This window comes from Rhizoctonia solani, chromosome 12 (assembly GCF_016906535.1).
Source record: "Rhizoctonia solani chromosome 12, complete sequence".
Taxonomy (NCBI): Eukaryota; Fungi; Basidiomycota; class Agaricomycetes; order Cantharellales; family Ceratobasidiaceae; genus Rhizoctonia; species Rhizoctonia solani.
This window is the reverse complement of record NC_057381.1, coordinates 271,015-293,166: the sequence shown is the minus strand read 5'-3', so window position 1 is coordinate 293,166 and position 22,152 is coordinate 271,015. Positions and strand designations below refer to the sequence as shown.

The 22,152-nt window shown below is 45.5% G+C and overlaps 2 protein-coding genes across 2 annotated transcripts; one reads left to right on the top strand and one right to left on the bottom strand.

Annotated features, from left to right (window-relative positions):
- Positions 1 to 34: 34 nt before the first annotated feature.
- Positions 35 to 3,367, top strand: RhiXN_11327 (Retrotransposable element Tf2 protein; the record flags this gene model as incomplete). Its single annotated transcript, XM_043331142.1, has 1 exon — positions 35 to 3,367. The coding sequence occupies one exon, from the start codon at positions 35 to 37 to the stop codon at positions 3,365 to 3,367; it is 3,333 nt and encodes a 1,110-aa protein (XP_043184652.1).
- A 6,249-nt stretch (positions 3,368 to 9,616) lies between these two features.
- RhiXN_11326 (Retrotransposable element Tf2 protein) lies at positions 9,617 to 14,217 on the bottom strand (the record flags this gene model as incomplete). The annotated part of the gene is made up of 4 exons (XM_043331141.1): positions 9,617 to 10,874; positions 10,932 to 12,242; positions 12,291 to 13,019; positions 13,043 to 14,217. The coding sequence occupies 4 exons, from the start codon at positions 14,215 to 14,217 to the stop codon at positions 9,617 to 9,619; spliced, it is 4,473 nt and encodes a 1,490-aa protein (XP_043184651.1).
- Positions 14,218 to 22,152: the final 7,935 nt, after the last annotated feature.

Here is a 22,152-nt window from a genome sequence, read left to right as displayed (position 1 = left end):
GCATGTATCTGTCTCGGAATTTGTAAATATTGCCATGGATTCAAACAAGAAGCCACTACTCTTCCTAGATATGAAACTGCGTGACTACCCAACGGACCCTATCAAAACCCTCATTGACTCCGGAGCCACCTCCAACTTTATATCCCCCTCCTTAGTAGAACAACTTAAAATCCCAAAAACCCTACTCAAAAATCCACGAGTAGTGAGAATGCTAGACGGTACCATTTCCCAGACTGGTCGCATTTGGCACCAGGTTCAACTCGCGGTCTCGACCAATGGCCACCCCCACACTATTCCCTTCCTTGTTTGCCCCATAGGCAACACACCGGCTATCCTAGGCATGACATGGTTAACGGCAGAAGCTCCTTTGATTGATTGGCAACAGGGACAAATCACCTTCCCTGAACAAGTTCAAATTGCCTCTGAAGAAGAAGCGGACTCAGACCCTTTAGCAGATCTCCCTGCTCAATACCAAGAATTTGCTAAAGTCTTTGGCGAAGAAGAATTTAAGGTCCTCCCCCCACATAGGGAGTATGACATCTCTATAGACCTTGTCCCAGACGCCAAATTGACCCCTGGCCCCATATACGGCATGACGGACGCGGAATCTAAGGCGTTGAAACAACACATTGACGAGGAATTGGCCACAGGAAAGATCCGACCCAGCACCTCCTCCGCAGGTGCCCCGGTTATGTTTGTCAAGAAGGCAGATGGCTCCCTCAGATTGGTAGTTGACTACAGGAAGCTGAATGACGTCACGCATAAAAACGTCTACCCGCTTCCCAGGCAAGATGACCTCATGGCCAAATTAAGACACGCCAAAATGTTCACCAAACTGGATCTACGCTGGGGTTATAACAATGTCCGGATCAAGGAAGGAGACGAATGGAAGACGGCTTTCAGAACAAAGTACGGGTTATTTGAATACCTGGTGATGCCCTTTGGCCTTACCAATGCCCCAGCCGCCTTCCAACACTTCATGAATGATCTATTCAGGGACCTTATTGACGTCACCGTAGTCATCTATTTGGACAACATATTGATCTTTTCAGAAGTCCCAGAAGAACACCCGGCCCATGTAAGGGAAGTCCTATCCAGGTTAATGGCAAATCAACTCTTCTGCAAACTCTCAAAGTGTCATTTCCATGTAACCACGGTCAATTACTTAGGCATTGTCATCTCCCCCGCTGGATTCTCGATGGACCAGAAGAAAATAGAAGCAGTAACAACATGGCCCACACCTAAAACGGTCAAGCAGGTCCAGGCCTTCCTAGGTTTTGTTAATTACCTTCAACGGTTCATCCCCAATTTCAGTTCGGTTGCACGCCCCCTCCATAATCTCACAAAGAAGGAATCCTCTTGGTCATGGGGGAATTCAGAGGAAACTGCGTTCAAGGAATTGAAGACATTGGTCACTCAATCCCCGGTTCTGATCCACTCCAACCCCGAGCTTCCCTATTACCTGGAAACAGACGCTTCAGGAGTAGCTATGGGCGCCATCTTGAGTCAAAGAGGTCCAGATAATCGGCTGCATCCCATCGCCTATATGTCTAAATCCTTCTCAGGAGCAGAAGCCAATTACAACACCCATGACAAGGAGCTCCTGGCTATCATCAAAGCGCTAGAGGAATGGAGGATATTCTTGGAAGCAACGGACAAGCCGGTACAGGTCTTCACGGATCATAGGAACCTGGAGTATTGGATGCAGGCACGGACATTTAACCATAGGCATGCCCGATGGCGCATATTCCTGAGCGATTTCAACTTTGAGATCCACTATCGCCCAGGAAAGCAATCAGGGAAACCAGACGCCCTGTCCAGACGATCGGACTACGTTGATATATCACCAGAACCAGAAGTAATGCTCCCTGCAGAGGTCTTTGCCAATACATCAGAAGAGGAGATGGAAATTGTCACGGAGATACGCTCCAAGCTAAGGGAAGACCCATCCCTTGAGCCTATCATCCAGTTCCTAACCAAAGACGCCGATAACGCTCCCCCCTCCATTCGGAAGGCTTACAGAGACTACGACTGGGAGGAGGATTTACTATGGTATCGAGGGAAACTTGTGGTCCCAGACTCAGAGGCCCTGAAGGAACAATTACTCAGGGAATTTCATGACTCACCACTAGCGGGTCACCCGGGTCAACAGAGAACCCTTGAACTCCTAAGTTGTAACTACTGGTGGCCAGGGATGAAATCATCAGCCAAGGAATGGGTAGAATGCTGCCCAATTTGTCAAGCCAACCGACGCGCTCATGCTCCTGTCATCGCCCTTAGACCCCTAGAAGTCCCCCCTTTCCCGTTCCACACCATCTCCTATGACTTCATTACAGGGTTTCCCAAGTCCCAAGGTCACGACGCTATACTGGTGGTAATAGACTCCTTCTCCAAATTTGGCCACTTCATCCCCACTTCCAAGAAGGTCACAGCAAGGGGTCTGGCGGATCTATTCATTACCCACGTCTGGAAACTCCATGGTCTACCTGTCAAAACAGTCTCGGATAGAGGAACTACCTTCACGGGGAAATTCCTAAGGGCACTTTACCAGCGACTTGGAGTGAAACCAGCATTCTCCTCGGCTTATCACCCAGAGTCAGATGGGCAAACAGAAAGAGTCAACCAGTTCATCGAATTTTACCTACGCTCCTACGTAGCAGCCGATCATTTGGATTGGGCAGCTTGGTTACCATTGGCAGAATATGCGTACAATAATGCCAAACACGCAGCAACAGGAAAATCACCCTTTGAACTGGTCTACGGACAAAACCCAGTGATGAACCCTTCCAACGTCCCAGCCAACGTACCAGAAGCAGACAATGTAGCAGACACACTAGCCCGGGAATGGAAGGAAGCCGAGTCAGCCCTCAGACTAAGCAAAGAACGGATGACCAGGAACCAAGGAACAGTACCGGAGTACTCGATAGGAGAAAAAGTCTGGCTGGATGGAAGGAACGTAGAACTCAGGACCAATTCAAACAAGTTGGACCCCAAACGCCTTGGTCCCTTCAAAATCCTTGAGAAAATCTCCAGCCACGCCTACCGCCTAGAACTTCCGGAAACTCTGAAAATCCATGACGTCTTCTATGTTGGATTGTTGTCAAAGAGCCACGAGTCACCAAGTCAACCATTTCCGGAACGACCTCCCCCTGAAACAATAGAAGGGGAAGAGGAGTATGAAGTTGAACAGATCATCGACTCAAAACGTCAAAAGGGAAAGTGGTTCTACCTGATAAAGTGGAAAGGTTACGGTCCAGAAGATAACTCCTGGGAACCCGAGGAACTCCTAGAACATAGCCAAGAGGAGATCCAACGCTTCAACAAGTCGCGACTGAAAAAGGCTTGTGACTCCGCCAAGAGCCTTTAAGGGGGGGCAATGTTATAACCTCCTTAACTATACCATCAGAATCGCCCGAATTTTCTATTATTTTTAGTATTTTTTATGGACTTGATATCTTATGTTTTTCGATCACGTGATCTCGGCGCTTATTATGCCGAGATGCCGCGCCGAGATGCCGAGCCAAGGGCGCTTAGGAGAAATCCACGCTTCTGCGCAGCCCGCAGCACGCTTCTCATTTGTCCTCTGTACTTCTTTCTCTCACGCGCACAGACCATGTAGATAGTGTGCTTTGTCTATATATACAGCAGGAAAATCGCTTGGAGACCCCAAGTCGATTTTACCTTGTCTCATATCCATTGAGGAGGGACTAGTCAGCCAGCTAAGTAGCCGGCCCAGTTGTTCTCAGAAGTCACCCCCTTACTTAACTCACCACACCTCCCAGGCCTCAGGCCCCTTTGCAGTAGATAGTCAGTAGAAATCCGCCTTACAGCGGCAGTAGTATAGCCTAGTCGAGTTAGATTACATAAGCTTGTAGTAGTACGGCCTTAAGCGCCCGCCTTCACCAGCGCGTACCCACATTACCGTGGTGTACGACATTAGGACACTCTTGCATACCCTTGGAGGGCACCACCCTACTTTACTCCACCTCACTGTTACTGTTGACTGTCACTCTTGGGTTTGGGCTTGCCCCCCTCAATTGTGTGATATTTTGTGCCTCAAGATTTCAAATAACTTAAACTTGTATAAGTGGATCTCCCAAGTACCCATAGTGTGGAAAGGTTGTAGACCTGATACAGAGTTCTTAGGTTAAGTGAACAGAAGGCAATCATCCTTAAAGAAGGATATATACTAAGTAACCAGTTAGTTCCTGCAACTAGGAGTGAAACTTACATAACTATATCTGCCAAAGGGAACCTGAGCCAGTACTCTTGCTCTTACAGAAATACTTACTAAGACACTTTACACTGAGAAAAGATATATCTGTAGTTGATTGTATTCAAGATAACTAGACCCAGAGAACCCTAAAGAAGCTACTTCTTTACTTAGCTTGGAAATTGGGAAATCTTCCAACACAGATTCTGCTCAGCACCAGAGTCTCAACTTCTTTTCCCCCAATTTACAACAGGCAACAAGCTACTACCTAAGTACAGTGGAGAGGCCACTTGAGGCAGTGAGCTAGTGACTAAGTATCTAAGTGTTGCTGGGCTTAAGGTCCTTGTACAGAGTGAATGTTGTAGCCCAACTGTATGGTTGGCTACATGCTAGTGGGTGGGTGCTTGGGGTTGTACTACTACAAGGAGAATCTAACTAGAAGGCTATACTATTTATGTGAAGACTGCTTAAGGCAGCATGGGGATAACTAACTACAATGGAGAGAGGACTCAGGCTGGTGAGGGTGGTCTGCTATCTATACTACTGGTTAGTTAGGGGACTTATGGTCCCAACACTACTACTGAACTGCTGAAACCTGTCTGTAATAGTAGACAAGGTAAAATCAACTTGGGGTCTCCAAGCAATTTCCCTGCTGTATATATACACAAGAAACACTAATTACAAATTGATAAGGCATGAGAAAAGGAAGTCTAAGAATAGAGAGAAGTGTGCTGCAGGCTGTGCAGAAGTGTATTTCTTATCTAGGCACCCTTGGCATGGCATCTTGGCAGGTCTTGGTGCAGCATCTCAGCATGGTAAGTGCCAAGATCATGCAATCAGAAAAGTGAAGAGAAAGAGTCCATAAAAAATAGTAAAAATATTAGAAAAAAGATGCAAATCCAATGGTATAATTTGTAGGGGTGTAACAGTGAAGATGCAACAGGAGGTAATTGTCCTAGACATCCTTAAGGGCTGTCTAGGTACACTGAGCAGCAAAAGTATTGCAGGTCAGGAGAGGTCAAAAGTTTATCTCCATTGCTGAGCATCCAATTAGTGAATCCCATCCAAATTTTACTGACACATGTAGCCATTGTAACACTATGCTGTAGCACAAAATCTCACAAATCCATCATGAACTAAGCTCACAACCCCACTTTTGCTATAATGCAACCTGCAAAACTTTTGCTGATTGTGTTGAGCATCTTCAAAATCTGCACATAACTGATTATGCAGTTCAGTATAAGTTCTGGTTTTTTGCACACACATTCTGAGTTATATGGCCCATTGCTGGACAGAGTATTAGCTTGTTTCACCCATTAGGGACTGTGTAACAGAACTGTCTTCTTAGGGCCAGTAAAAGAGACTCAAAATTGCAGTTGCATTGAACTCAAGGCACTGTGTGGGCTGGAAATGCTTTGGGGTATCTCAGGGGGCTGCTGGTACCTAGTGAGGCTGTCTCCAAGACCATCCCATACCTGGGACTGGCAATATGAGGGATTGCAGTGGGTTAGGCTGTATGAGCTGAAAATTGAAATGCCACTCATTAGCTGGAATCCAAGCCAAATAACATAGAACTTCTAGGAGTAGTAGACACAGGTCAAGGGTATGCTGAGATCAATTATCTATGGCAGCAGTGATGTGTTCATAAAGATAGCATGCAGTATACACAATAATTGCAGCCAATGGGTGGGGTCTCAAATTGAACATGTTCTAACTCTGTGATTGTCAATTAGGGAAACAGCCAATTTTCCATCACAAGGTCTGTCTTAGAGACACCTTCTACTGTATGAGTTTCAACCTCCTCCAATCCACAATCACAGAGTTAGAACATGTTCAATTTGAGACCCCACCCATTGGCTGCAATTATTGTGTATACTGCATGCTATCTTTATGAACACATCACTGCTGCCATAGATAATTGATCTCAGCATACCCTTGACCTGTGTCTACTACTCCTAGAAGTTCTATGTTATTTGGCTTGGATTCCAGCTAATGAGTGGCATTTCAATTTTCAGCTCATACAGCCTAACCCACTGCAATCCCTCATATTGCCAGTCCCAGGTATGGGATGGTCTTGGAGACAGCCTCACTAGGTACCAGCAGCCCCCTGAGATACCCCAAAGCATTTCCAGCCCACACAGTGCCTTGAGTTCAATGCAACTGCAATTTTGAGTCTCTTTTACTGGCCCTAAGAAGACAGTTCTGTTACACAGTCCCTAATGGGTGAAACAAGCTAATACTCTGTCCAGCAATGGGCCATATAACTCAGAATGTGTGTGCAAAAAACCAGAACTTATACTGAACTGCATAATCAGTTATGTGCAGATTTTGAAGATGCTCAACACAATCAGCAAAAGTTTTGCAGGTTGCATTATAGCAAAAGTGGGGTTGTGAGCTTAGTTCATGATGGATTTGTGAGATTTTGTGCTACAGCATAGTGTTACAATGGCTACATGTGTCAGTAAAATTTGGATGGGATTCACTAATTGGATGCTCAGCAATGGAGATAAACTTTTGACCTCTCCTGACCTGCAATACTTTTGCTGCTCAGTGTAGCAGGTGCTTGTGGCTGTATGGACTACTGGGAAAACTGCATAAGGTGGTGGTTATGCTACCTACAACAACAACTACCTACACTACAATGACCAAGGCTGTAAGGGCAATGGTGAACTACCTAAGTACAACAGGGAGGCTGCTTAAGGTGGTGTAGGCTAAGTGAACTAAGTATTACTGGACCTAAGGTCCTTGTACAATGGGGTGATGCAACAAGAGGTAATTGACCTGGGTGTTTCCATGGTTGGTTGGCCTCCTTATATAGTACAGAGTGCAGTCTATTTACAATTACATATATCCAATACCATAACAATAAGAACCCTGCTCCAGCTGCAGCCTTACTCATGCCTATGTGTCACTGACATGTCATAATGATGTCATCAGGTGGAGGTGGCTACCTTTGTGTTGTACACCACTGTAAGGTAGGTACTTGCTAGTGGGCTGGGTGCTTGTGGCCATACTACTACTACACTGCTTATGTAATCTAATTATCTAAGGCTAACTACTTAACTATACTAAGTTGCTTAAGGCAACAACTAACTATCTACTGTCAAGGCAAAGGGGCCTGAGGCCTGGAGGTGTGGTGAGTAAGGTAGGGAGTAAGTGCTGCTGCTACTGGGGGCCAGCTACTTAGCTGGCTGGTGGTGTCCTCCTCAATGAATATGAGACAAGGTAAAATCAACTTGGGGTCTCCAAGCAATGTTCCTGCTGTATATATAACAAGAGGGCACTATCTACATGGTCTGTGCGCATGAGAGAAAGAAGTGTACATATGAAAAAGGAAGCATGCTGCAGGCTGCACAGAAGCATGGATTTCTCCTAGCACCCTTGGCACAGCATCTTGGCTTTAAATAAGTGCCAAGGTCATGTGATTGAAAAAGTGAAGATATGGAGTTTGTAAAAAATACTAAAAATAATAGAAAAAAGAGGCAATTCTAACAGTATAAGTTTGGGGGTTGTAACACTTTGCTTGAGTAAGCATGGATGGGGACATGGCTTGGCACTTAGTGTATGATATAAGCACCAAAGTCATGTGATTGAAAATGTTGTCTGTTTAATTTTGTTTAAATTTGAGAAAATAGGGATTAAATCCCCTGGTATACATGTGTCTACAACAGTAATTGACCTGGGATTACCATGGTCAATTGCCCTCCTTATATATTACAGAGTCCAGATATTTACAAATACAATATATCCAATTCCTAATCCAATGAGAAGCCCACTTCATCAGCAGCCTTACTCATGCTGTTGTAAACACAGTCAAACAGACCAGCACAAGTGGTTGCATGCTGGCCCAAGCCCAAATTTGGGGGGTAGCAGGTGTAATCATGGGTTGTCAGCAGAGGAATAATAGGGCTCTATGGCTTAGTGGTCAAGCTGGTTCAATTCTGGCTAGTTCTATTTTCCTCTGTTTATGACAATTGTTGTAGACACACATATACCAGGGGATTTGTTTCCCACCCTCTCAAATTTAAACAAAGTGAAACAGACAACATTTTCAATCATGTGACATTGGCACTTATACCATACACTAAGCGCCAAGCCACATCCCCATTCTGCGCTTAATCAGCATACATAGCCACCTCCACCTATGATGTCATCATGACACATCAGTGACATGTATGCATGAGTAAGGCCAGCTGCAGATTGGGGTTCTTATTGGATTAGGAATTACATATGATGTATTTGTATTTAGCTTGCCTGTAGAATATATAAGGAGGCCAACCAACCATGGTAACACCCAGGTCAATTACCTCTTGTTGCATCCTACTCAGTGTACAAGGCCTTACAGCCAGTAACTACTAAGTTGCTACTTATGTCATGACCCATGCCTTTGCTGGCATGTCTCCTGACCAAGCCACCTACTAATAGGATATTCCGCAGTCTCTAGAAGGCCGCATATACTCACATATATGCAGTCAGAACTGTCATTACTCTAAGCGCTCATGACTTAGAGACTGACAGTCCACCAGGGTCACATGACCTCCCCCCCTCCAGTCCTTTATCAAATACTATACTAAACTACTACAGATTTGAGGTGGGGGGGATGACATAATCTCTTCTATAATAATATAATATTCAGACCTTGCCTGCAGGCTCCCTTAACATTGGCCTGCAGCTAGGGGGGTGGGGGGAGTGCAACATCCCCCAGCAATATATATTATTCATATATCACTGTGCATCACATATGCTATATATATCTTTGACAGTGGATATATATGGTAATAACCTTTCCAGATATGGGTTATGACAACTTACATAGATAGTCTACACTGCTGTCGTACACCACTGTAAGGTGGGTACGCGCTGGTGGGTGCGGGCGCTTAAGGCCGTACTACTACAAGCAACAAGGTAATCTACTACTATACTAGGCTATCCTAATACCGCTTAAGGCGGTCTACTTATCTATACTACTGCGAGGGGGCCTTAGGCCTGGGAGGTGTGGTAGGTTAAGTAAGGGGTTCAACTACTGATGACTAATGGAGGCCGGCTACTTAGCTGGCTGGGTGTCCTCCTCAATGGATATGAGATGAGGTAAAATCAACTTGGGGTCTCCAAGCAATTTTCCTGCTGTATATATAGACAAAGCACACTATCTACATGGTCTGTGCGCGTGAGAGAAAGAAGTATAGAGGACAAATGAGAAGCGTGCTGCGGGCTGCGCAGAAGCGTGGATTTCTCCTAAGCGCCCTTGGCACGGCATCTTGGCGCGGCATCTTGGCATAATAAGCGCCGAGATCACGTGATCAAAAAACATAAGATATCAAGTCCGTAAAAAATACTAAAAATAATAGAAAATTCGTCCGATTCTGATGGTATAGTTAAGGAGGTTATAACATTGCCCCCCCCTTAAAGGCTCTTGGCGGAGTCACAAGCCTTTTTCAGTCGTGACTTGTTGAAGCGTTGGATCTCCTCTTGACTATGTTCTAGGAGTCCCTTGGGTTCCCAGGAGTTATCCTCTGGACCGTAACCTTTCCATTTTATCAGGTAGAACCACTTTCCCCGTTGACGTTTTGAGTCAATGATCTGTTCAACTTCATACTCCTCCTCTCCTTCTATTGTCTCAGGGGGAGGTTGTTCCGGAAATGGTTGACTTGGTGACTCGTGGCTCTTCAATAGTAACCCAACGTAGAAGACGTCATGGATTTTCAGAGTTTCTGGGAGTTCTAGGCGGTAGGCGTGGCTGGAGATTTTCTCAAGGATTTTGAAGGGACCAAGACGTTTGGGGTCCAACTTGTTTGAATTGGTCCTGAGTTCTACGTTCTTTCCATCCAGCCAGACTTTCTCTCCTATCAAGTACTCCGGTACTGTTCCTTGGTTCCTGGTCATCCGTTCTTTGCTTAGTCTGAGGGCTGACTCGGCTTCCTTCCATTCCCGGGCTAGTGTGTCTGCTACATTGTCTGCCTCTGGTACGTTGGCTGGGACGTTGGAAGGGTTCATCACTGGGTTTTGTCCGTAGACCAGTTCAAAGGGTGTTTTTCCCGTTGCTGCGTGTTTGGCATTATTGTACGCATATTCTGCCAATGGTAACCAAGCTGCCCAATCAGAATGATTGGCTGCTACGTAGGAGCGTAGGTAAAATTCGATGAACTGGTTGACTCTTTCTGTTTGCCCATCTGACTCTGGGTGATAAGCCGAGGAGAATGCTGGTTTCACTCCAAGTCGCTGGTAAAGTGCCCTTAGGAATTTCCCTGTGAAGGTAGTTCCTCTATCCAAGACTGTTTTGACAGGTAGCCCATGGAGTTTCCAGACGTGGGTAATGAATAGATCCGCCAGACCCCTTGCTGTGACCTTCTTGGAAGTGGGGATGAAGTGGCCAAATTTGGAAAAGGAGTCTATTACCACCAGTATAGCGTTGTGACCTTGGGACTTGGGAAACCCTGTAATGAAGTCATAAGAGATGGTGTGGAACGGATAAGGGGGGACTTCTAGGGGTTTAAGGGCGATGACAGGAGCATGAGCGCGTTGGTTGGCTTGGCAAATTGGGCAACATTCTACCCATTCCTTGGCTGATGATTTCATCCCTGGCCACCAGTAGTTACGACTTAGGAGTTCAAGGGTTCTCTGTTGACCCGGGTGACCCGCTAGTGGGGAGTCATGGAATTCCCTGAGTAATTGTTCCTTCAGGGCCTCTGAGTCTGGGACCACAAGTTTCCCTCAATACCATAGTAAATCTTCCTCCCAGTCATAGTCTCTGTAAGCCTTCCAAATGGAGGGAGGAGCGTTATCCGCGTCTTCAGTTAGGAACTGGATGATAGGCTCAAGGGATGGGTCTTCCCTTAGCTTGGAGCGTATTTCCGTGACAATTTCCAGTTCCTCTTCTGATGTATTGGCAAAGACCTCTGCGGGGAGCATTACCTCCGGTTCTGGTGATATATCAACATAATCCAATCGTCTGGACAGGGCGTCTGGTTTCCCTGATTGCTTTCCTGGGCGATAGTGGATCTCAAAGTTGAAATTGCTCAGGAATATGCGCCATCGGGCATGCCTACGGTTAAATGTCCGTGCCTGCATCCAATACTCCAGATTCCTATGATCCGTGAAGACCTGTACCGGTTTGTCCGTTGCTTCCAAGAATATCCTCCATTCCTCTAGCGCTTTGATGATAGCCAGGAGCTCCTTATTGTGGGTGTTGTAATTTGCCTCTGCTCCTGAGAAGGACTTGGACATGTAGGCGATGGGATGCAGCCAATTATCTGGACCTCTTTGACTCAAGATGGCGCCCATAGCTACTCCTGAAGCGTCTGTTTCCAGGTAATAGGGAAGCTCGGGATTGGAGTGGATCAGAACCGGGGATTGAGTGACCAATGCCTTTAATTCCTTGAACGCAGTTTCCTCTGAATTCCCCCATGACCAAGGGGATTCCTTCTTTGTGAGATTATGGAGGGGGCGTGCTACCAAACTGAAATTGGGGATGAACCGTCGAAGGTAATTAACAAACCCTAGGAAGGCCTGGACCTGCTTGACCGTTTTAGGTGTGGGCCATGTTGTCACTGCTTCTATTTTCTTCTGGTCCATTGAGAATCCAACGGGGGAGATGACAATGCCTAAGTAATCAACCGTGGTTACATGGAAGTGGCACTTTGAGAGTTTGCAGAAGAGTTGATTTGCCATTAACCTGGATAGGACTTCCCTTACATGGGCCGGGTGTTCTTCTGGGACTTCTGAAAAGATCAATATGTCGTCCAAATAGATGACTACTGTGACGTCAATAAGGTCCCTGAATAGATCATTCATGAAGTGCTGGAAGGCGGCAGGAGCATTTGTAAGACCAAAAGGCATGACTAGATATTCAAAGAGCCCATATTTGGTTCTAAAGGCCGTCTTCCATTCATCTCCTTCTTTGATTCGCACATTATTGTAACCCCAGCGCAAGTCAAGCTTTGTGAAGATTTTGGCGTGACGTAGCTTGGCCATGAGGTTGTCCTGTCTTGGAAGGGGGTAGACATTTTTGTGGGTTACATCATTCAACTTCCTGTAATCAACAACTAGTCAGAGAGACCCATCAGCCTTTTTTACAAACATGACCGGAGCGCCTGCTGAGGAGGTACTAGGGCGGATCTTGCCCGTTGCTAATTCCTCATCAATATGCTGTTTTAGCGCCTTTGATTCTGCGTCGGTCATGCCATATATGGGGCCAGGAGACAGTTTGGCATCTGGGACAAGGTCGATAGAGATGTCATACTCCCTGTGTGGAGGGAGGACCTTGAATTCTTCCTTGCCAAAAACCTTAGCAAACTCATGGTACTGAGGGGGAAGGTCTGCTAAAGGGTCTGAGTCTGCTTCTTCCTTGGAGGCAATTTGGACTTGTTCAGGGAATGTGACTAATCCCTGTTGCCAATCAATAAGAGGGGCTTCTGCCGTTAACCATGTCATGCCTAGGATTGCCGGGGCGTTGCCAATGGGGCATACAAGAAAAGGAATGGAGTGGGAATGGCCATTGGCCAAAACTGTGAGGTGAACCTGGTGCCAAATGCGACCAGTCTGGGAAATGGTACCATCTAACATTCTCACAACTTGTGGATTTTCAAGTTGGGTTTTTGGGATTTTGTATTTTTCCACAATCAAGGGGGAGATGAAGTTTGATGTGGCTCCTGAGTCAATGAGGGTTCTGAGGTGTTCCGTCGGGAAGTTGTGCAGTTCAAGATTGATAAATAACAGGGGCTTTTTATTGGAGTCCAGAGCCAAAGATACAAATTTGCAATCTGATACATGCACATCTAATTTTGGGGCCAGGGGCTTGACGGTAGTCCTTGGCCTTAGTCTTTTCCCGACCCTTCCTCTTCTGCCACTTTGGCAACCTCCTTGATGGTTGCCTTCCAACCGTTAGGACATTGCTTGATGCCGTGCCCTTTTTGACCGCACTTGACACAAAGGCCAGACGCGCGGCGGCGGTCCCTTTCCTCCGGGGTAACGTAATTGGGGTCCTCTGATAGTTGGACCCGTTGAGTGGTGGTAGTGGAGGTGGTGGTCGCGGTGACTGGGGACTTGGCAGGCGCCTTCTTTGGGCGGTTTTCCTCGTTTTTGCGGCGAATGTTGTCAATTTTTATGGAAGCCGCAAAAATTGCTTCAAGTTTGTCAGGAACGCTATCTTTGGTTGATAGCAATTCCTTCACCTTCCAGTGGAGGCCTCGCGTGAACTGCGCAATGTAGGCTTCCTTGTTCCAGTCTAATTCCGCCATGAGATTGCGGAACTCCATGACATACTTGGAGGTTGTGGTGGTTTGGGAGAGTGCCGCAATTTTCCTGGCAGCGGCCCTCTTGGCATCTGGATCAGCAAACGCTTCCTTGAATTTGCCCGTTAGGGCCTGGATGGTGGTAGGAGGGTTCCCTTCTCCCTTGATGATTGCCCCAATGATGGGGAGCGCCCAGTCTGTGGCCTTGTCTGTCATGTGGTATAAGATCCACACGACCATCTGCTCCTCCTCGTCGAATTGGTCCCGATGGAGGGCGACCCAGAGCATCATGCGGTCAAGCCATTGGGTGGCCTTACGTCCCCTTGTATCTCCTTTATAGGGGTCTGGAAGGTCCATCTTGGGCCTTTTTACGCTGGACCCGGCGTCGAAGGGGGTAAGGGACCCAAGGTGCCGTTTAGGCGTTCCTTGAGGCTCCTTTTTTGGGATCCTTGGTTCTTCTTCATCCTCAGAGTCAAAGCCCGTGCCTCTAGAGGGCCGGAACGGGGCCTTGAGTCCAGGCCTAACCGTGCCTGGAGTGTGGGTTTCCCCTCCTGAGTGGGTAGGAGGGGTAACAGGCCCAGTCGATGGGCCAGGCTTGGTTTGGGCTCCGCCCTGATCCTTGTCTCCAACAAGGTCGTTGGTCTCCTTGCATATGGCAATAAGCTGGGTGATTTGCTTGCCTTGAGACTTGACTTGGTCCTGGAGGGACCCAACTTGAGTGGTGAGGGCTGTGATAGCCTTGAGGAGAGCGCTAAGGGTTGGCTCCGGTTCCATTCCTGGCAGGTCTTGCGGAGTGGGAGATGGGCTGCAAGTGGGTGGTTGGGAATGGGATGGAATGGAGCGGCGGCTGGAGCGGCTGGTAGGACAGGAATAGGGATGGGGGACGCCAGAGCGTGTGGATGGAATGATTGAGACGGCGTGGGGGTGAAGTTGCCTATATCAGGACTTATGGGCGGTTTTTGTGCAGAGTGTGTACGCTAAACCCTTGCGTCAGACACCTAGCGTTGAACTATCCCTACAACAAATCAACAGATCTGGCGATTGTGATATGAGCGGGTTTTTAGCAAGCGGGTGGATCAGCTGTCTAGGGTCGCTATCTGCTGTGTTCCGGCGAAACACGTGGTATGCGGGCGATTAGACACCATCTGCCTTATAGCAATTTGGTACTATCTGGGACCGACAACTTTTTGATTATTCTAGTTGAAAGGGGAGTCCGTTCAGATATTTTCCCTTGTGCTAGTACAGGGGCGCTTCTCGTTGTCGATCAAGCCTACAAGAAGTCAATTTTACAATGTTGTACACCACTGTAAGGTGGGTACGCGCTGGTGGGTGCGGGCGCTTAAGGCCATACTACTACAAGCAACAAGGTAATCTACTACTATACTAGGCTATCCTAATACCGCTTAAGGCGGTCTACTTATCTATACTACTGCAAGGGGGCCTTAGGCCTGGGAGGTGTGGTAGGTTAAGTAAGGGGTTCAACTACTGATGACTAATGGAGGCCGGCTACTTAGCTGGCTGGGTGTCCTCCTCAATGGATATGAGACGAGGTAAAATCGACTTGGGGTCTCCAAGCAATTTTCCTGCTGTATATATAGACAAAGCACACTATCTACATGGTCTGTGCGCGTGAGAGAAAGAAGTATAGAGGACAAATGAGAAGCATGCTGCGGGCTGCGCAGAAGCGTGGATTTCTCCTAAGCGCCCTTGGCACGGCATCTCGGCGCGGCATCTCGGCATAATAAGCGCCGAGATCACGTGATCGAAAAACATAAGATATCAAGTCCGTAAAAAATACTAAAAATAATAGAAAATTCGTCCGATTCTGATGGTATAGTTAAGGAGGTTATAACAACTGCCTTAAGCAGCTCCTTGGTTGTACTCAGATAGCTTGTCACTGCCCTAAGCAACTTTCTCACATTTGTACTCTGCAGCCACAAGCGCCATCCCCTCAACATCCCAACAGACGTCTAGGACAACAATCAATCTTCTTCCAGCCTGTTCTGGACATCAGTAAACATAGATGAGGTAGTATCTCATATTAAAAATGTCAGGTTTTGTGATATTTCAGATTTCCTGGTGTCCAGGGCAGGCTGGAAAAAGATTAGTTACCCAGAGTACATATCTGCTGGTGAATCTGGGTCTTGGGAAGTCAAGTAGCTTACTCATGTAGTCTGATTGTCACAATAGCAGGTGCTATGTCTTGTACAAAATGGTACAGGTTTTGACCAAACCCAAGATGTCCCTGGTGTGAGCTCCACACACTCACCCATGCTAATATAGTGGTACTAGCTGTTTTACTGGGGCCCAATAACCCTATCCTGGCTACCTTCATCCCAGGTTCTTTCCACTGTGGCACATCAGTCCATTGAAATCCAACAGCCTGCAACCAAAGACATGCCACCTATGATGCAAACTCTGTGGCAGCTGGCAAGCTGAGAGTTTGCTTAGTCATTCACAATGGAGCATGGAACAGCCCCAGATAACTGGCTCAACCTGCAAAGAAGTAGTAGGGCAGTAGAAGAGAAATTTCTTGATGTTCCATTTTTTCAATCAGAATGTTGCAATCACTTATGGAGATCCATAGACAGAACTATGAGCTCAACTGACACAAAATTTTGCACAGAGGCAAAGTGCAAGGTGACCATACTTCATGCAAGGTTTGAGAGAGATTGGCCAAGTAAATGGGTGGCAATCAACAAGATAAAGGTCTCATAGGCAATGTTGCATTGCAATTGATTGCCAGTGTATCATTTTGTGCCTACTTCTGTTGTTTCTGTCACAACTAAGCTCAGACCTATGATACAAGTAGGTTTTAAAGTCCATGGCTCTATCACCAATGGACTATGAGACAAAGAGGGGCAACAAAGGCCCAAGGGGTATGGATTGAGGTAGAGGGCAACAAAGACCTGGGTTATGATGTTTAAGTAAGGGCACTAATGCTCAAAAAGGGAGCAGGGCAAGGGGATGGGTAAGAGCTCAGGTGAATTGACAAAGAGGTCAAGTTGCCGCTAAACAGCAAGACTTGACCTGGTTTATATACATGAGGAAAGCCACATCAAAAACAATGGTACTAAATAATGAGTCATTTACAATTTCACATCATATATCAAATATGTCACATGATCTTGATGAGTCATAAATATACACCAAAAAAGGAAACTGTCTCAGAAAAAAGATAGAAAATAGTAGAAAATTATGTCATGCCAATGAAGGTCATGACAGTTTCTCAGTCTCCCCTCACCATTTATCTCTGCACCCAAGCATTGGCTTGTTCAAGCCCAGGGGTTGGACTTGCATTATTGCATTGGATTGTGTATATTAGAACTTATTGTATTATCCAAGCATTACAGTATAAATTTGTTACACTCTTACAAGTTACACTGCTGGAATTTCCTGATTTTTCTGATATTTCTACTATTTTTTACAGACTCAATATCTTCAATTTTTTGATCACATGATCTTGGCACTTACCTTGCCAAGATGCCATGCCAAGGGCGCTTACATGCAATCCACACTTCTGTGCAGCCTGCAGCATGCTTCTCTTTCCCACACAGTACTTCTTTTCTGCCACCTTATCTATTTATAATTACAGTTCTTTGTGTATATATACAGTAGGAAAATTCCTTGGAGACACCAAGTCAATTTTACCTTGTCTACCTCACAGACAGGTCTTCAGAAGATCAGCTAACAGACCATCACCTCCAGGCCTAAGGCCCCCTCCACACTGTAGTTAGCCACCCCCACACTGCCTTATGTCATAACCCATATCTGGAAAGGTTATTACCATATATATCCACTGTCAAAGATATATAGTATATGTGATGCACAGTGATATATGAATAATATAAGTTGCTGGGGACATTGCACTCCCCCTGCCCCCCTAGCTGCAGGCCAATGTTAATGCCCACAGGCAAGGTCTGAATATTATATTATTATAGAAGAGATTATGTCATCCCCCCCCACCTCAAATCCGTAGTAGTTTAGCATAGTATTTGATAAAGGACTGGAGGGGGGGAGGTCATGTGACCTGGACTTAGAGAATATCACTGAGTCCAGCCATGCCAACAATAAGTCTCTTATATGTGGGAACTTGGAGGTTCTGAGTGCATATGTGCAAGTATATGCGTGCTTGCGGTCATGTTGGTGTGCAACATGAGTGTGTTGGAGGCGTGACAAGATCAGGACTCATGTAAAGAATGGAATGGGTTGTGACACCTTAAGCAGTTTTAGATACAGTAGTTAGCCTTAGTATAGCAACTTGCAGTGTAGTAATATGGCCTTAAGCACTGTTACAACCTCCTAACTTATACCACTGGATTTGCCTTTTTTTTTGGATATTTCTACTATTTTTTATGGACTCTTTATCTTTAGTTTTTCAATCACATGATCTTGGCGCTTATAATGCCAAGATGCCATGCCAAGATGCTGTGCCAAGGGCGCTTAGGAGAAATCCATGCTTCTGCGCAGCCTGCAGCATGCTTCCTTTTTCATATGTACACTTCTTTCTCCCATGTGCACAGACCATGTAGATAGCGCTCTCTTGATATATATACTGCAGGGAAATTGCTTGGAGACCCCAAGTGAATTTTACCTTGTCTCACATCCAAGACAGGTCTCAGAAGCCTAGCTAAGTAGCTAGGACCCCCAGTAGTATATTGTTAACCCCTTTATCAGACCTACCACACCTCCCAGCCCTAAGGGCCCTCCATGCTGTAGTTAGACCAGTAGACACCGCCTTAAGTGGTTTAGTAATTAGTTAGCCTTAGATAGTTAGATTTCAGTGTAGTAGTACAGCCTCAAGCACCCGCCCACTAGTGTGTACCCAACCTTACAGTTGGTGTACAACAAGCACCCACCACTAGCATGTGACCAACCTTACAGTTGGGTCACAACAAAATTGCGCCCCAGGTTTGGATACCAGCTGGGTATCCAAGCCTTGGTGGCAGATTGTGAGTATTCATGAGTGCTAGGACCAGCACCAGGGTCTGGACAATTACTGTATTGAATAGCCAGCCTCTGGGTCTGGATATTCCTGGGGTTGGATTTTGCCAAAGATTTGAACCCAAGGGTGGGTTTTCTACTTCAGAGACATCTGTATCCTAAGGCTTGGACTGTCTGTACCTTTGGGGTATACAATGGCCTTTGGCAGCTTTGGCAGCTTATTAGGTGCAGCTGAAATGTGCTGCTTGTAAGTTGAACATGACTTGTGTGTCTGTTACATTGGTTAGGATTGCATACAAGAGGTTGAATGTGTTTTGTGTGCATAGAGGCACCAGGACAAGCAAATACAGGTGTTGAATGAGTGACAAAGAGCTCAAAAAAGGAGAAAAACAGAAAGAATTCTGACAATTGCAACAAGAGCAAAGTAATTTCATTGCTGCTTTTATGTACATAGTAATTATGAAAGTCCAGGCCTTCTGTCTGTATTATTCCTTGCATTTGGAATCTTCTAGAATTTTCTATTTTCCAGTGTGGTTATGCTTTTGATGCATATAACTCTGTGTACCCTGGTGGCCAAACCTATTCCAATCTGAGATCCCCACATTTCCCCACAAGAAAAATGTCTTAGTTTAGTGCAATTGCAGTTATGGAGGTTTCCAGCAGCAGCAGTTGACTGTACTGTGGTATGCATGCTTCAAAGTATCTCAATCACTGAAATACTTCCATGCAAAACTGTCAAGGGCCACATTCTGCAGCTGCCCTCACTTAAGCTTCACCATGTTTTCAATAATAGGGAAACTTCAAGATCTGTTTCATCCTGCCTGGTACATATATCAACAGGGCATGGATGGTTTGGAGAATATAAAGCCAGGATGCCATTGATTAAATGGTGTGCTGATTGTGCATGTGGTGAGCCTGTCCAAACAGCCCCACATTTTCTATTCCATTGTCCACTTTTAGAAGACAGTAGGACATATCTCACAAACATTTTGCAAGAGCTCAATCCTATGGATCTTTTCATGACAACCAAAGGGCTTAAAGCAGCCACAAAGTTCATTTTGCATTCCAGCATTGGACTCTATACTTAGTTCCTGCAGGGGTGCTGCTCTCATGTTTGTATCCTATCCTGGATATGCCAGAAAGGCAGTTTCTTGCTTACTCTTTTTTGATGGGACTGTTTTGTTGCTGCTCTTATTGCTGGTTGTTTTCTCTTGGCTTTTGTGCTTTCTTTTCTGTTCTTTTGTTTTGTTGAGCAGTTTGCCTTTGTTGTCATGTAGCTCCTGTTTGTTTGGAATAGGAATGTATATTAAAAAACTACTTGCACATGGTTTCCTTCCCCCCCCCTTGTGTATCTATCAGAGTGGTTTGCCTTGTTTGTGTTGTACACCACTGTAAGGTGGGTACTTGCTAGTGAGACAGGCGCTTGTGGCTGTACTACTACTACACTGCTTATGTAATCTAACTATCTAAGGCCTAACTATTACTAACTAAGCTGCTTATGGCAACTACTATCTATCTACTGTTGGCAAAGGGGGCTGAGCCCAAGAGGTGTGATGAGCGCAGGTAAAGGGGTTAACTTCTGAACTACTAGGGGGCCAGCTACTTAGCTGGCTGGGATGCCTCCTCAATGGATATGAGACAAGGTAAAATCAACTTGGTGTTTCCAAGCAATTTTCCCCTTGTATTTATACACAAGAGAACTATCTACAGGTGGTCAAAGCTTGTGAGAAAAGAAGTATGGGTGTGAAAAGAGAAGCGCGCTGAGGGCTGCGCAGAAGCGTGGATTTCTTCTAAGCACCCTTGGCACAGCATCTTGGCATGGCATCTTGGTGTGGCATCTTGGTGTAATAAGTGCCAAGATCACATGATTGAAAAAGTAAAGATAATAAGTCCGCAAAAAATTCTAAAAATAAGCGAAAAATCAGGCAAATCCAGTGGTATAAGTCAAGAAGGTGTAACAGTTTGCATGTAGCTCTCAAAATATGAATTTCTTTTTAAAAAAATACTTTCACATGAGTGTTTAAATTGATCTTGGGTTGTAAAATACACATGACACAACTATCTATTGACCAATTTTCTACTGGGTTCATGTCTTACCAAAAATGTTCCAAAATCAACAAAACCACCCTGTTGTAGACACACTCAATACCAGGGAATTTATTCCCATTTTCTTGGATTTAAATGAAGGCAAATGGACTAGATTTTCAATCATGTGACTTCAGCGCTTATAAGATATGCTAAGCACCAAGCCACATCCCCTTCTGTGCTTAATCAGCATACATAGCCACCTCCACCTATGACATCATCAATGACACGTCAGTGACATGTATGCATGAGTAAGGCCAACTGCAGAGCAGGGTTCTTATTTGATCATGTATTTGATATCTTGTATTTGTAAATTAGCCAGTACTTAGAATATATAAGGAGGCCAACCACCCATGGTAACACCCAGGTTGATTACCTCTTGTTGCACTCCACACATTGTACAAGGCTTTACAGCCAGCAACCACTTAGTTACATGCCTTAAGCATTGTTCTCATTGTACTTAGGTAGCTTGCCAACACCTTATAGTGTCTTGGCACCATAGTATAGCTGGTTGTTGTTGTAGGTAGCTTGCTTGTCACCTTAAGCAACTCTTACTTAATTTTACCCAGCTGCAAGCACCTGCCTCCTTGATGCCCCTTAAGGATGTCTAGGACACACCCCATTCCTTGATCAGTGCAACTCACCAAAGGCTATAGCTCTCACGCCTCAGCCTGAAACTGTATTTGCCACCAAGAAACTCAAGGTGTGGCAAGGAGCCACCATTCACCAGTTGGCACAAGAGGTTATATCACAACTGAGTGGCAAAGTTGGACACATCCTTACGGTCTCAGAACTTGCTAAACACAAGGCCTGTAGGCTTGACAATCAACTTCACACTGCTGGTTGGAGGTTCAAGTAAGCAATTTCTGACTCTGGTAAGGCAGCTAGCTAACCTTTGGCATGTAGGTTTGATTGGGACATAGAAAGCAAGACAGCTACTGTCCTAGATGTCCTTAAGGGCTGTCTAGGTAGTGGGCGCTTGTGGACATATGGACTTGTAAAAGAAACTGCAGAAGGCAGTGGGGATGCTACCTACAACAACTAACAACTATTGTCATGCCCTAGAGGCGTGACCACCTTAGAATCCACTAAGTCAAAGAAATAGTGAATATATGCGCTATTTTCATGAAGATTTATGAATATCTGCATCTTTATGCTATTTAAGCGCTTAGCGCTTATTATGTAATCTTATCACATGACCTTTAGTCATGTGATCACGTCTTTCTTATCTTTGGTCATGTGACCTTATCTTTGTTGTTATGTTTGTACATGTAATTACTCTTCCCCTTCTCTGTTGAATATATAAGGAAGGTTCTGAGAGCCTTAAGCCTCAGAACTCAACCTCTTATCCCTTCCACACTACCTACCCTTGGCATACAATCAGGTGCACCTTGAGTGTAATAGTCCCTGCCTTGGTTCTAGCCCTGCTATCTTAATAGCATAGTGCATTTTACTTAAATAGGTCTTGTCCTACCCTTCCCTGGCATTGCCTTGAGCTTTGTTAGGTCCTACTAGTTGATAAGTCCTATATTAGGCAGTAACTAGTTAGGTTTTACCTCTTGGTAGTTGTTGGCTCTGACACTATACTATGGCAACCAAGCCTGTAAGGGCAATGGCAAGCTAGCTAAGTACAACTGAGAAGCCACTTAAGGTGGTGTGAGCTATCTATGTATGTAGCAA